The sequence below is a fragment of the Periplaneta americana genome, chromosome 7 (genome assembly GCF_040183065.1).
Source record: "Periplaneta americana isolate PAMFEO1 chromosome 7, P.americana_PAMFEO1_priV1, whole genome shotgun sequence".
Taxonomy (NCBI): Eukaryota; Metazoa; Arthropoda; class Insecta; order Blattodea; family Blattidae; genus Periplaneta; species Periplaneta americana.
Genome location: NC_091123.1, coordinates 104,486,276 through 104,499,539, shown reverse-complemented (window position 1 = coordinate 104,499,539; position 13,264 = coordinate 104,486,276). Strand labels below are relative to the sequence as shown.

At 34.9% G+C, this 13,264-nt stretch overlaps 1 protein-coding gene across 12 annotated transcripts in view; it reads left to right on the top strand.

Annotated features, from left to right (window-relative positions):
- Pi3K68D (phosphatidylinositol-4-phosphate 3-kinase catalytic subunit Pi3K68D) overlaps nucleotides 1-13,264 on the top strand; it is a 987,208-nt gene that overhangs the window by 710,331 nt on the left and 263,613 nt on the right. For all 12 annotated transcript variants that reach the window (XR_011333110.1, XM_069831124.1, XM_069831122.1 and 9 more), the window contains one exon: nucleotides 2,561-2,716. Coding sequence is in view for 11 of the 12 variants with exons in the window: in XM_069831124.1 (XP_069687225.1) it covers nucleotides 2,561-2,716 (156 nt within the window). In the remaining variant the exon portion in view is untranslated. The remainder of the gene's footprint in view (nucleotides 1-2,560; nucleotides 2,717-13,264) is intronic.

Here is a 13,264-nt window from a genome sequence, read left to right as displayed (position 1 = left end):
AACACCAAGAATACATCAGACAAGACATCATAAGACACGCAAACAAAATACACGAACCCAACACAAACAAAAGAGAACAGATAACAATAAAAACACTAAAAGCAAAACAACAACAACATAACTTCATTTTCACTAAAGCAGACAAAGGCAATTGCACAGTGATACTACACAAACAAGACTTACACAACAAAATAGAAACATACTTTAAATAAAACAACATCACAGAACTCGAAAAAGATCCCATCACACAATACCACAACACAATAAAAAACACAATCAACAAATGCAAACACGTAATACCACACAACATAAAACACCAACTCAAACCAATCAAACCAGCAGCACCAAAACTCAATGCACTATCCAAAATACACAAAGAAAACAATACCTATCAGACCCCTAATCAACTACAGACAGGCACCAGCACACAAACTAGCCACACACATGGACAAAATCATCAGAAACAACATAAAATTCAGAGAACAGACAACAATAAAGAACACTATAGACCTCGTCAACAAAACAAAACAACAACACATACCACACAGTGCAACACTAGCATCATTCGATATCACCAACTTATACACTAATATACCAATACAGGACACATTACAGATACTAAAACAAATGCTCACAGATAACAACACACCACAAGAATACATCGAAGAAATCATCCAAATCACAGACATCATAACAAAGCAAAACTATTTCACACAAACAACAGATACTACACCCAAACAGAAGGATTGCCAATGGAATCACCCATATCCAGCATACTAGCAGAGATATTTTTACACAACATAGAACAAACATACATACTCAACAATGAACACAACAAGTATGCAGACAACATAATATACTGGCACAGATATGTAGACGATATACTCATACTATACAAAGGAAACAAGAGACAAATACACAAACTACACCAATACATAAACAAATTACACCCAAAACTCCAATACACACTAGAACTTGAAAACAACAACTCCATAAATTTCCTAGACATCACCATAACAAAAATCGACAACAAACACACCTTCAAAATATACAGAAAACCAACCACCACCACCACACACGTACACAACACATCTAACCACCCCATACAACACAAACATGCTGCATTCAGGACAATGGTACACAGATTACTCAACATACCCATGAACCAACAACACTACAATGAAGAAGTGAACAATCAAATACATAGCACAAGAAAACGGATACAATCCAAACATAATAGACAACATCATAAGGAAGACAAAACAAAAACTTAACAAACACAAAATTACACAAAACACAACACAAACACAAGAACACAAGAAATACATCACACTAACATATGAAAACAAAAGCACACATAAGATCGCATCTTCATTCAGAAAACAGAAATACAACATAACATACAGAACAGAAAACACATTACAAAGACATCTCAACACACAAAAAACACAAACAAATAAATACGACCACACAGGTGTATACAAACTCAAATGTAATAGTTGCGACAAGTTCTACATAGGACAGACAGGCAGATCATTCCAAACACGCTACAAAGAACATATTAAAGCTATAACCAGAGGACACAATACATCTACATACGCCGATCACATAACCAATACTAACCATACATACAATAACATAAATACGGACATGGAAATCCTACACACACAAAACCCAAGAACCAAAAACTCAACACACTAGAACAATACGAAATATACAAACACACTAAAACACACCCCGATCAAATCCTCAACACACAGATCAATTTCAGTACACACACACTATTCGACTTCACACTTCAACACCTTCCAACAATAAAACACACCCTCCTAACAGGCAGAGAAGTTCGAGATGACGCCGCAATCTAGTAGGCTCTGATGATGGTGTGTGAAGCACTGAAACAGCTGTAAGCCGGACAAATATTACATATTTAACATGAGTAAGTCCACTAATTCATCAATTAATTAAAATAGTTAATTTTTCCATAGATGCATCACTTATGAAAGATCCTGTAGTTTAAAATAAATATCTATATTATGAATATTAATATTATATATACCACATCATTTCATAATTTGAAAAACATTTGTAGTTTAACAGTGAACTACCTTGCACATCAAGTGATTCACATCTTCATTAGCACATATTTGATGCATCCAGATTTCAGTTGCAGTTGTTAATTTTTTAAGTTATATCATGGTTAATTGGAAAATTAAAATAGAGTATTAATGTACTTACGTACTAGTCTATATAGTTAAAAATACTACAAACTTTCTGAAATATGGAAGGTTAAATAATTGAGTATGTTCGTGTTATTACATACGCAATAATTTGATTTACAGTATTTTATAGACACATGATCTTCGAACTAATGATCATTCTCCCATACTTGCTTTAACAAATAATGCTTTATGTCTCTGTTTGGAGAAGAGAAATTAGCTCTGACATTATTAAGTTGACTGTTGATCATCACTGGTCTAAAGGATATTAATGGTGTATGTGGCTATAAAACAACATTCTTCAATAACATATATAGTAATGTTACATTTTTATTGTACAGGAATGATAGAAATGGTAACAAATGCAGAAACATTAAGAAAAATTCAAGTTGAACTTGGACTCACTGGTTCCTTCAAAGACAGGTCAATAGCAGAATGGCTTGCAAAGCATAATCCCTCTGCCCTAGAATATGAAAGGGCAGTAGAAAATTTCACAGGTATGTGTATACAGAATGATTCATGTCAGTTGACACTAACACTTACTTACGTCTCTAATGATCAGAATAGCTATTTGAGTATGATAAATTTATTTTAAATACTCAATCAATATGATTTACCTATTTGCAAATTTTATTATTTGCTATTACAGCTCAAATAGATATGAACGTTTTCGCCTGTTCGGCATCATCAGATATTTAAAAATTGACGAAATCTAAACTTAATCCATTAAATTGTACAAAGCAATATGCGTAACAAAGTTGATTTTTATCATGAGTTTTATGTAGCAGAAAACTTATTGATAGAAAATGTTCAATTTTGAATTTGTGTAATTTGTTTTACCAGAAAAAATATGAAAAATAAGATTGTGGATGTGAATGTTAATACATATAACTCATGTTGCATTGTTTGTTAAATACCACTTATTATGAAGATAAAATAGTTAAAATTGATACAATTTATAAATATTATACTTTATGTCTAGATTAGAACAGATCACATAGTGCTATGCAATTATCACGATGTAGTCAAATGGTGTATGTTTTGCAATACATTTGGATCTTCTGTAGTGATTGATCGTCGAATTCTTGAGTTTGTTATATGCACGTGAAATGAGTACTGCATTCATTCATATTGTTTTAAATGTAACACTTTTGCTGATCATTTGATTTGAATTTGAATATGGGCTTGTAAGCCTATATGTTAAGGACGTGTTAAAATATGTGTAATGGTTGTACCAAAGTAGGATGAAAGTTGGACTTGGTTATCTGTAAGTATGTATATGCCTCAGCGTATGTTATGTGTTCTTGTTGCTGGTTTAGTGCGTACAAGAACACGTTATGTTATTAGTGAGTATTAGCTATTAAAAAGCACTTGTAGAGTTGGATTAGTGAACAAGAGTACAGTGAATAGAAAGTTATCTATGGAAAAACGTGTTTTTTACTTCAAATTTGGTGAAAACATGACCACAATTACAGTGATGTTGTTGAGTTATTTTTTTAATGTTTTCAAATACCTTACCTTCATCTCGACAAGGTATTCACAAATTGAATAAAAGTTTGAACAGACTGGGTCGATAGCAAATCTTTCTTGTTTAGGTAGACCTATGTAGGGTGATCATACATCCCAATTAAACGAGATTGTCCCATTTTCGAGGCTTGAAAAATCTGTCCCAACTTTTTTTTTTTTTAATAATTGGGCTTTTGTCCTGATTTTTGGTGTAAGTTTACAAGTTATAAACTTCTTACAAGTGTGCCAATAAATTTTACCTACAATACTTACATACTGTCGACATAGAAGATACTTCTCTATGCAATAGATTGTATCTATTAATGATGGCAATTTTTTAAGTTGGTTGATTGCGCTCCCAAACTGTGAGGTTTGAGAAGGATGCTGGTCAAGCAGAAGAAGTAAATAAGGGAAAACAAAGACATTACGAGGCATGTATTCTCTATTTTTTGTGAAAAGTATGACATTCCAAATTGGGAAGTAATTAGGATTTTAATTGAAGCACGTGATAGTATTACAAAATTTTATATTGCTGCATTCTTGCGTTTAGGTTTAAATATTTCATCTTTGGAAGAAATAGCACCAAATGTTGTGAGAGATTCATTGCATAAGTAAATTATCACTTGTACAATCATATAAATGAACATTAAAAAATGACCCCGTTAGAGATAGCTGCTCTATTAATTTATTAAATAAATGAATTAGGCCTATAATAATACAAATTAATATTCAGAAAAAAAAACTCTTTAATTTATTCATTCATTCATTCATAGTGTTTTGCCCAAGGGAAAGTCTTTCACTGCAAATCCAGCATTCTCTTTCTTCTTAATCTCTGGTAGGGTTGCCAACTTTTTTTGGACAAAATACCGGAGACTAAGGAATCAACAAAATTTCACATAGAAAATGGACAAATTATTCAGTTCAGTCATTAAAAAACACTTTATTTTACACTTTGGCAGCTAGGCTTAAATTAAGAGTATTTTGAGACAGATTTTGTCATGCGTAATAGTTGAAGTTGATTGCAGTTTGCAGCTCTAATTTCATTTCATGTGTCGTGCTTCTTTTTCGAACATCTGTCCAATTATTGTTCCTGAGGTGTTCTTTGTTTGCATATAACAAAACTTGCCACTTTGTTCCAGATTTATAATATTAACATTGTTTGATTGTAAACATGTGAGCACTAAAACCGATTTCTGGCAAGCACTACCTTCTACAAGACTACACATTTGAATGCATTTTTTGAACAACAAAATTCATCATATAAATCTTCATTCGCGGAAAAATTAAATGTTTAGAATAAAGATTTTTATATTGTGCAAAAATAAGGGAGAACAATGCTCAAAGAGAAGAAAAATACGGGAACCAGGATACTGTTCAAAATTAGGGTCAAATATGGGAATCCCAGGAAATACAGGAGATTTGGCAACCCTAGTCTCCACATTTGATCCATATATCTTAATGTCGTCTACCATATGATATCTTCTTCTGCCCCATACTCTTCTCCCATTCACCATTCCTTTCAGTGCAACCTTCAGAAAGCAGTTTCTTCTTAACCAGTGACCCATCCAATTTCTTATTCTCTCTGTACATTTCACACGTTCTATCCTTCTCCATATTTCAAATACTTCTAATCGCTTCTCTTCACTTCGTCGTAATGTTCATGTTTCTGCTCCATCCATACAATACTACACTCCACACAAAGCACTTCATTAGTCTCTTCCTTAGTTCTTTCTCAAGAGGTCCGCCAAAGATGCTCCTTTTTCTATTGGAAGCTTCCTTTGCCATTCCTATCCTCCTTTTGACTTCTTGGAAGCAGCTCATAGTACTTCCCAAGTATTTGAAGCTATCCACTTGCTATACTGCCTCATTTAGAATTTGCAAGTTTACCTTCTTTATTTTTCTTCCTATGACCATGGTCTTCGTCTTGTTGGCATTTATCTTCATTCCATACTGCTCAAAGCAGTCATTTAGCTCCAGTAGCATATCCCTTAGTATCATTTTCTCTTCTGCTAACAATGTCATATCATCAGCAAATCTTATGCACTTTATTCTTCTTCCTCCTACTATCACTCCTCCCATGTTCTGAAAACAGTTCTTCATTAAATCCTCCAAGTAGATGTTGAACAGGATAAGTGACAAAGGGCATCCTTGACGTACTCCACTCCCTGTTTCACTTTCAGACATTTCTTCTCCTATCCTGACTTTGACTCATTTCATATAAAGGTCACTGAACAGCTTCCTCTCTTTCCAATCCACGCCAATTTTCTTTAAGATCCCCTTCAGTTTATTTCAATCCACTCCGTCAAACGCCTTTTCTAAATCCACAAATACTACATACATCCTTTATTCTTCTCTAGGTATCTTTCGCCTATTGTTCATAGCAGTCCAGTTGCATCTCTCGTACCTTTTCCTTTCCTGAAGTCAAATTGCTCTTTTTTCCAACTGTTCTTCCATCTCGGAATATAAACGTCGATTCAGTATTCGCATAAGAATCTTTGCCGAGTGGGATATTAGGCTGATAATCCTCGACTCTTTACATTTCTTGGCATTATTTTTCTTCGGTATTGGAAGCAACACTATCTCCTTTCTCATATATTTCATGCATAATAATAGAGTTTCCTTCTTGTCTTCACCCAAGCTTTTCACCAATTCAATGGGGATTCCATCCACTCCGTTGCTTTTCCATTCATTTCCCTAAGCACTAGTACAACTTCTTCCCTTAAAATAGAAAATTCTTTTTTGTCTTCTGATACGACTGCTTCATCTTCTACTGGGTGTTCATTTCAAAGTGTGTCATGACGTCACTGTTGATGTGTCAGCGATTTGAAGCAAGTTTCAGCTTTTGTGTCAGAGAAGTTGCCTATTAATCAAGGCGTTCAATCTGAACTTGAGAACGTGTACAGTATAACTTGAACGTCGTAGCAACAGATGGCGGTCTGTGTGGTACGATAACCTCTTTCGAACTGTGTTTTGCGCGGGCAAATCATATGCAGGGTATTTGTTATCATCGGTTGCGTACAGAAACATTCCACAACACAAATCAAATGCTCCGTGTCCATGTTGACCATCGAAATTAATGTCAACAAATACGTAAGTAATCGTCTTAACTCTCTCTACATATACCGACAGTAAGAAAAAAATCACCTCAGTACATGTTTCGAAACAGTTCACATTCCTGCCACTACCAGCGTTACCGTATGTATCAGTAAGTACTCTTCTGAATGAACGCCGTACTTGCTAGGCAACTTCTCTGGTACATAAGTAATACACCTCTGCAGAAGTGTAGGAAGATTGAATTCTCTAGGCTCATCGACTAGCCACATGACGGCATACAGCGAGCCATGACACACTTTGAACTGAACACCCAGTATAGCTAAGTCATCTGGATGATTCCGTGTCTCATATAACTTTTCTACATATTTCGTCCATCTGTTCAGTTAAGAAAATTAAATTGTCTTTTTATTGGTTGATCAGTAGGCTGAATCTTTTAATGGTTACATTTTAAAAAAAGGGCAGTTACCCAACATTTTGGAGTCTCTCTCTTTTTCAGTCGCCAAGTTCAGCTAGGGTTTTAATCAATTCAGTGCGTAACTGTTTTTTACCCCTTATAACAATGCCAAAGAGGCAATGTAAATCTACAGAAGAGCTTGAAAAGAAATTTCCTTGTTTTAGAGCTATAACAGGTAACTATTCAGCTGAATATAACTGCAGTTAGTTTTATTCATATTTGCTTGCAAAACCTGAGTTGCTGAATACAATAGCAACTTCTGCTAAGTATGATCGGAATAAAGAAAGTAAATAAATTCCTTTAGAAGCCTTATTTCTGACTTGAGCCAAATATTAATAAATTTGAAAGTGCATTTAATTTCTTCTTATTGCTATAATACCAGTACTATTTTAACAGGTACAATTTGAAATTAGTAACATTTGTTTCTTCTTTTAGTGTTATTTACGTTTCATTTTTATATTTGTATCCGTCTTGTGATTAAATTTAAATCAAATAAATACTGGATTTTAGAAAAATATGATGTCCCACTTTTTTCCTAAAGAAAGTGATTAAAGTCCCACTTTCACTCAAAGGAATTATGGTCACCCTAGGCCTATGTCTGTTACTACACGAGAAAATCTTGACGTTGCAGCACAATATTTTGTACAGTTGCCTACAAAATTAACACGAAGAATGCCCCATAAATATGACATACCTAGATCAACCCTATAAAGGATGCAGAAAAAGTTAAAGTTGAGTTCATTTAGTACTTAAACCAAGGTATCCTGATAAGCATACAGAATTTTTCGTGTGGTACATACATAATATGACATGAAGGCAATGTCAGTCTTTTACAAAACCCTTCTGTGGACTGACGAATCAACTTTTACGTTAAATGGAAGAGTGAACAGGCACAACTGTGTCTACTGAGATTCTGAGAATCCATATTTGGTGACGCAGACAAAATTGAATGCTACTGGTGTGATTGGGCAGGAATTTTTGCTGGTGGACTCATCAGACCCTATCTTTTATTGGACTGTTAACTTTGAAATTTAACTCGAAATACTTCATGAAGTAATGCTAGAACTGGAAAACAGTCGACTCTTTGAATACAAGCAGAAGTTAATATGGCAACAGGATGGTACAACCTCTGTGGATTGATTGTGAGGAACTTTTGAATGAAATGTTAGACAAGTAATGGATTGACAGATGTTATGGCTGCCTTGTTTGCCAGCCACGATGCACTTTTCAGTGCAAGGAGTACTAAAAGATAAAATTTATTCAGTAAAAATTTGTACCCGTAATTTCGAACATTTAAAGAAATGTATGCAGTCTGAATTCGATCATCTACTCTCTCTAGATATTTGTGACATGTTTTCCATTTCTGCATTTCAAAGATATCGTCTTTGCATTGAAAAGAAAGGGGGGGTCATTCCATAGTGACACAAGTAACATTTTAAAAGTAACTAATTGTGATCTTCATGGAATATTTAATTAAATACTTAGTAGTTCATGAAAAAGATATTACTGTCTTTTAACATGAGCATTTCAAAATATAAATATAAATTCTTAATGAAAAGAAATAATAATGTAAAAAATATTAAATATAGGATGCGGCAGTGGGATGACAGTTTTTAGAATATGCTTGTTGCCAGCGGTTTTGAATGAAGGAATTAGCAATGTTGATAATGTGATCCCGAAGCCATGCAATTGTTTTTCTCATTGTTATAAAAGACAATATAGATAACTGGTCTATGGCAGAATGTGTTTGCAGTAGGAACTTATTTGGAGTTGAAATCGATCACTGATGTGCGGAGAAGATTTAGGATTTAATTTAATATTGCATGGCACGGAAGAATTCCATCCTGAAACACTATCCTAAAGTGGGTGAGTAAATTTGACAATTCTGTCAGTGTTTTTGATAAATTTGTTGGTAGTGAAAAAACAGTCCAATGCCTGAGAACATTGCGAGAGTTAGAGAAGCTGTGCAGCAAAGTCCAACTTGCTCTGCAAGGCGCCAGATAATGGCTTTGAATCTATCAGACAGACGTTTTCACCACATCTTACACTGTGACCTCAAATGTCATCCGTATAAAATTCAAGTTTTGCATCATATTAAATTCACTGATAAACTTTCCCGATTGCAGTTTTGTAGACAGTTTACTGACATTTTGAATGCTAATTCGGATATTCTGAACAGACTGATAATGTCGGATGAGTCTTATTTTCATCTTTCTGGTTATGTAAATAAACAGAATTTCCACTTCTGAAGTGATGAACAACCCTTTGAAGTGTGGAAAAAACCACTGCACAGTCCAAAAGTATGGTCTGGTGTGGCGTCTCTGCCTTAGGAATTATCAGCCTGTACTTTTTCGAAGAAGATGGTCATACTGTGACCGTCAATTCAGAACGGTATCAACAAATGTTCACAGTGTTGGAAATTTCTGATGAAATTAATTTTGATGACGAATTATGGTTTCAGCAAGCTGGTGCCATAGCATACACTGCTTATGGTTCAATGAACTGTCTGCGAAACATGTTTCCAGGACGAATAATTTCATGATTTGGAGACATTGCCTGGCTGCCAAGATCTTCTGATCTGACTGCAGCTGATTACTTCTATGGGGTTATCTCAAAAGTAGGGTGTATCGCAACAAGCCTTACACCATTATCCAGCTGAAACAAAACATAAAGAACGAAATTAGTGCCATTGAACCTGTTTTGTTGGAGCGAGTTACGCAGAAATTTCATAGCAGATTGCAGGAATGTATTTGTTGCCATGGAGGCTACTTACGAAATGTAGTTTTTAAAAAGTAATCAGACGTTAATAAATTGCATTGTATTAGATTACTTTCAGTATATGTGTTTTCTCTTAATTCATCCTGAGTGTCCCATAACAGGGCTATAAAAACCATCATATTCCACTGCCGCACCCTATATTGTATGGTGTGACACACAAATATTTTCTTGGCACTTAATTTATTACCAAGATGGAAAATGTTCATATTATTGTGCCAAATGATAAAAGCATTCAGTTGTTTTCAAAACAATTAAGGCACTTGTGTAGCACATGTAACTGCTAAATCACAAACTTAAAAAAAATAAATAACAGTATCATTAACAAATAAAATATTGCAAATATGTTGTGACACGAACGTTTCTGTCATGTTGATTACTGTTTTAAATACATCACTTTTTATGAAAGACTTATGGGTATGTCCAGTGTTAGTATCTGGACACTTCTCAAATGTTTCAATTTTAAAAAACTTGATATCACACACAGTATATAAATTAAATAACAATGTTTCTGGTATGAATCTATTAACTATTTATCCATCTTGTATTTTTGGTTCTTTCATTAACATTTTCCCTCTTGTATATTGAATAAAACACACATGTATCTTCCGTTAGTATCTGAACAAGGATTGGTATAGTGCTGGTCTTCTATGCACAAGTTTGCGGGTTCGATTCCGGGCCAGGTTGATGGCATTTAAGTGTGCTTAAATGCGACAGGCTCATGTCACTAGATTTACTGGCATGTAAAAGAACTCCTACAGGACAAAATTCCGCCACATCCAGCGATGCTGATATAACTTCTGCAGTTGCGAGCATCGTTAATTAAAACATAATATTGGACAAGGAACTGGTAAGATAAAGTGGTACATAAAATTACGATGAAATCTCTCCTCATTGTAATGATCTATTAATATTTTCGTTATCAGGGAACACTTAATGCAACATCTGTTTTATAATTAATCATATTTATTTTATCTTCCAATAACTGCATTTTTATGAAATATTAATAGTTACGAAGTTCCGCTTGTTAGTATCTGGACGTTAGTATCAGGACAAATATTAATACCCGAAAAAAAAATGCAGTAAATAATGTTCGTGTTGACACTAAACTTCAGTAAATCTTTAAATCAGCCTTTGGAATTACAGAAAAGTTATTATGTACAAGAAAGACAATAATTAACCAAAATAGTTATAAACAATTTTGAATTTAAATCAATGTAACCAAACTTGAAATGATACATTCTGTTCTCCCTTATTCCTTTCATTATTTTAAGGTGCTCATATTTACAACTTTCAAATTAGCTTCTGAGTCCCGTGAGAAGATGCAAAAATGTCCATTTGAGACTTTCCAGATTGAAATCATCTTCCGAAAGAGTGATATTGACAAAATTATATGTATTTATGTTTGAACTGCGATGCAGCTCCATCTGATAATACATGCAGATATTTGAGCAAAGGATTCTTTTCGCCATGGTTGCTCAATATATCTCGCAGAAACATGTCAACACAATATCTATCATGTGATATGTTGTCAGAAACTACTACATAACTGTCGCATGTATCTTTTCCGTAACATATAGCAGTAAACAGTGCTATTTGGGAATTCGACCAATGTGCAGACTGTATCTCGTCTCGATAGTTGCAAGAATAGTTCTCTGCGAAATCCATTTCCATCACAACATTCTCACTTGAAGACATCCCTGGCAGTCTTAAAGCATCTTTGTGATTGCTCTTGATTAAATATGTGAGTCATGAAGAACGGTAACTGCTCTTCCAATTCATCAATGACATCATTTAATTCTTCCTCGAATGAAATGTATTCATACCTCTTGCCAACCATTCTCCACTGGTGATACTGCACTTCAAGGCTACATTTTTCGTCATTCAGGAAATCTTCAAACAGAGTGATAAATTTTTATTTACGAACAGCACAATTGTTCATACAGTTCTTATCACTTGGGTCACAAACAATGGAGTAGACAAATTCAATGCCGGATGTTTCAAAACTAGGAAGATATTGTGAAACCAAAACTTGTAGATTTTCGAAGTTCTCGTGGTACTGGCAAACACACACATTGTGAGGAATGTCACGGTATGGTTTTACTTGTGAGAGAATTCTGCGAATTTACTACGACCAATGCATAAGTCACCACAGAAACAGAAACTTGCACTGCAGGTAACAAAATGGCTTCAAGGATCAGCTGTTGTGTTAGTATCTGAACACAATAGAGAACTATTTTGTAATGCACTGAGGGATATTAAAACTTTGACTGCTGTTGTCACCTCTTGAGCAATAGTAGCCAATAAATGGATCCGACAACCTGATCGCCTCACTAGCAGTGAATGGAGACTAGCTCTTAAAATTACAGTTAATGTTTGTCCACTGCGTGCAATACCAGGAAGGTTCTGAGATGGAAACCACTGTCATCATTGCGTCAGTGAGATTGAAACTCTTTGGCACGTTTTGGATGCCTGTCCTTTCAGTGAGACGCTGTGGAACTCTAGACATCACAGAATCAGGTCCATGATTGCCAAAGCCTTGAGGAAGAAAGGTCTCACTGTACACGGCGAAGTCCATGGCATCTCTCAAGAGGGATCCTGTCAGCGAATTGACATACTTGCATTCCACCTGGCTCTACTTATGCCTACATTATCGACCCAACAGTCAGGTTCAAGGCACAGGACCAACAGCCCGCTGAAGTCCACGCAGAAAAATGCAGAATTTATGAGCCCACAGTTCCATTCTATTTGGAGAAATATCACCTCACCTCCAGTAGTTCGGCTTATGGTTGGCGCTAGGGCCACAATACTTCGCCTCTTTGTCAGTTTCTGCAAGAAGTTCCGGCTGAACAACGTCTTCATTCATGATGTTTCCCTTACTGCTATCAGAGGATCACTTGCCATTTTAAAATACCACCTGTACTTTGTTTCCTAAAAGGGAAGAACTTTTGTTTGAACGTCTAATCTGTTTGTTTACTATGTTTAGGCTTATTATATGTATGCTGTTATCTTTCCTGTACTTAATTTCCCTTTTTTGTTTGTTCCCCACATTTCAATTTTGTGGTCTGTTTTTGTTTTCACTCTGTGTGTTTGTTATGCTTTGTCCAATGAGGCAGTCCGGTTATTGGGAAAGCTGAAAGAGTGTCTTTCTTATTATTAGCAGATTCAGACATGTCCTGAAGATGGCTGCAGTCTACAGAATTTTATTGTAATTTTTTTTTTAAATTTCGTTAATATCCAGATAAAGAAGAAGATC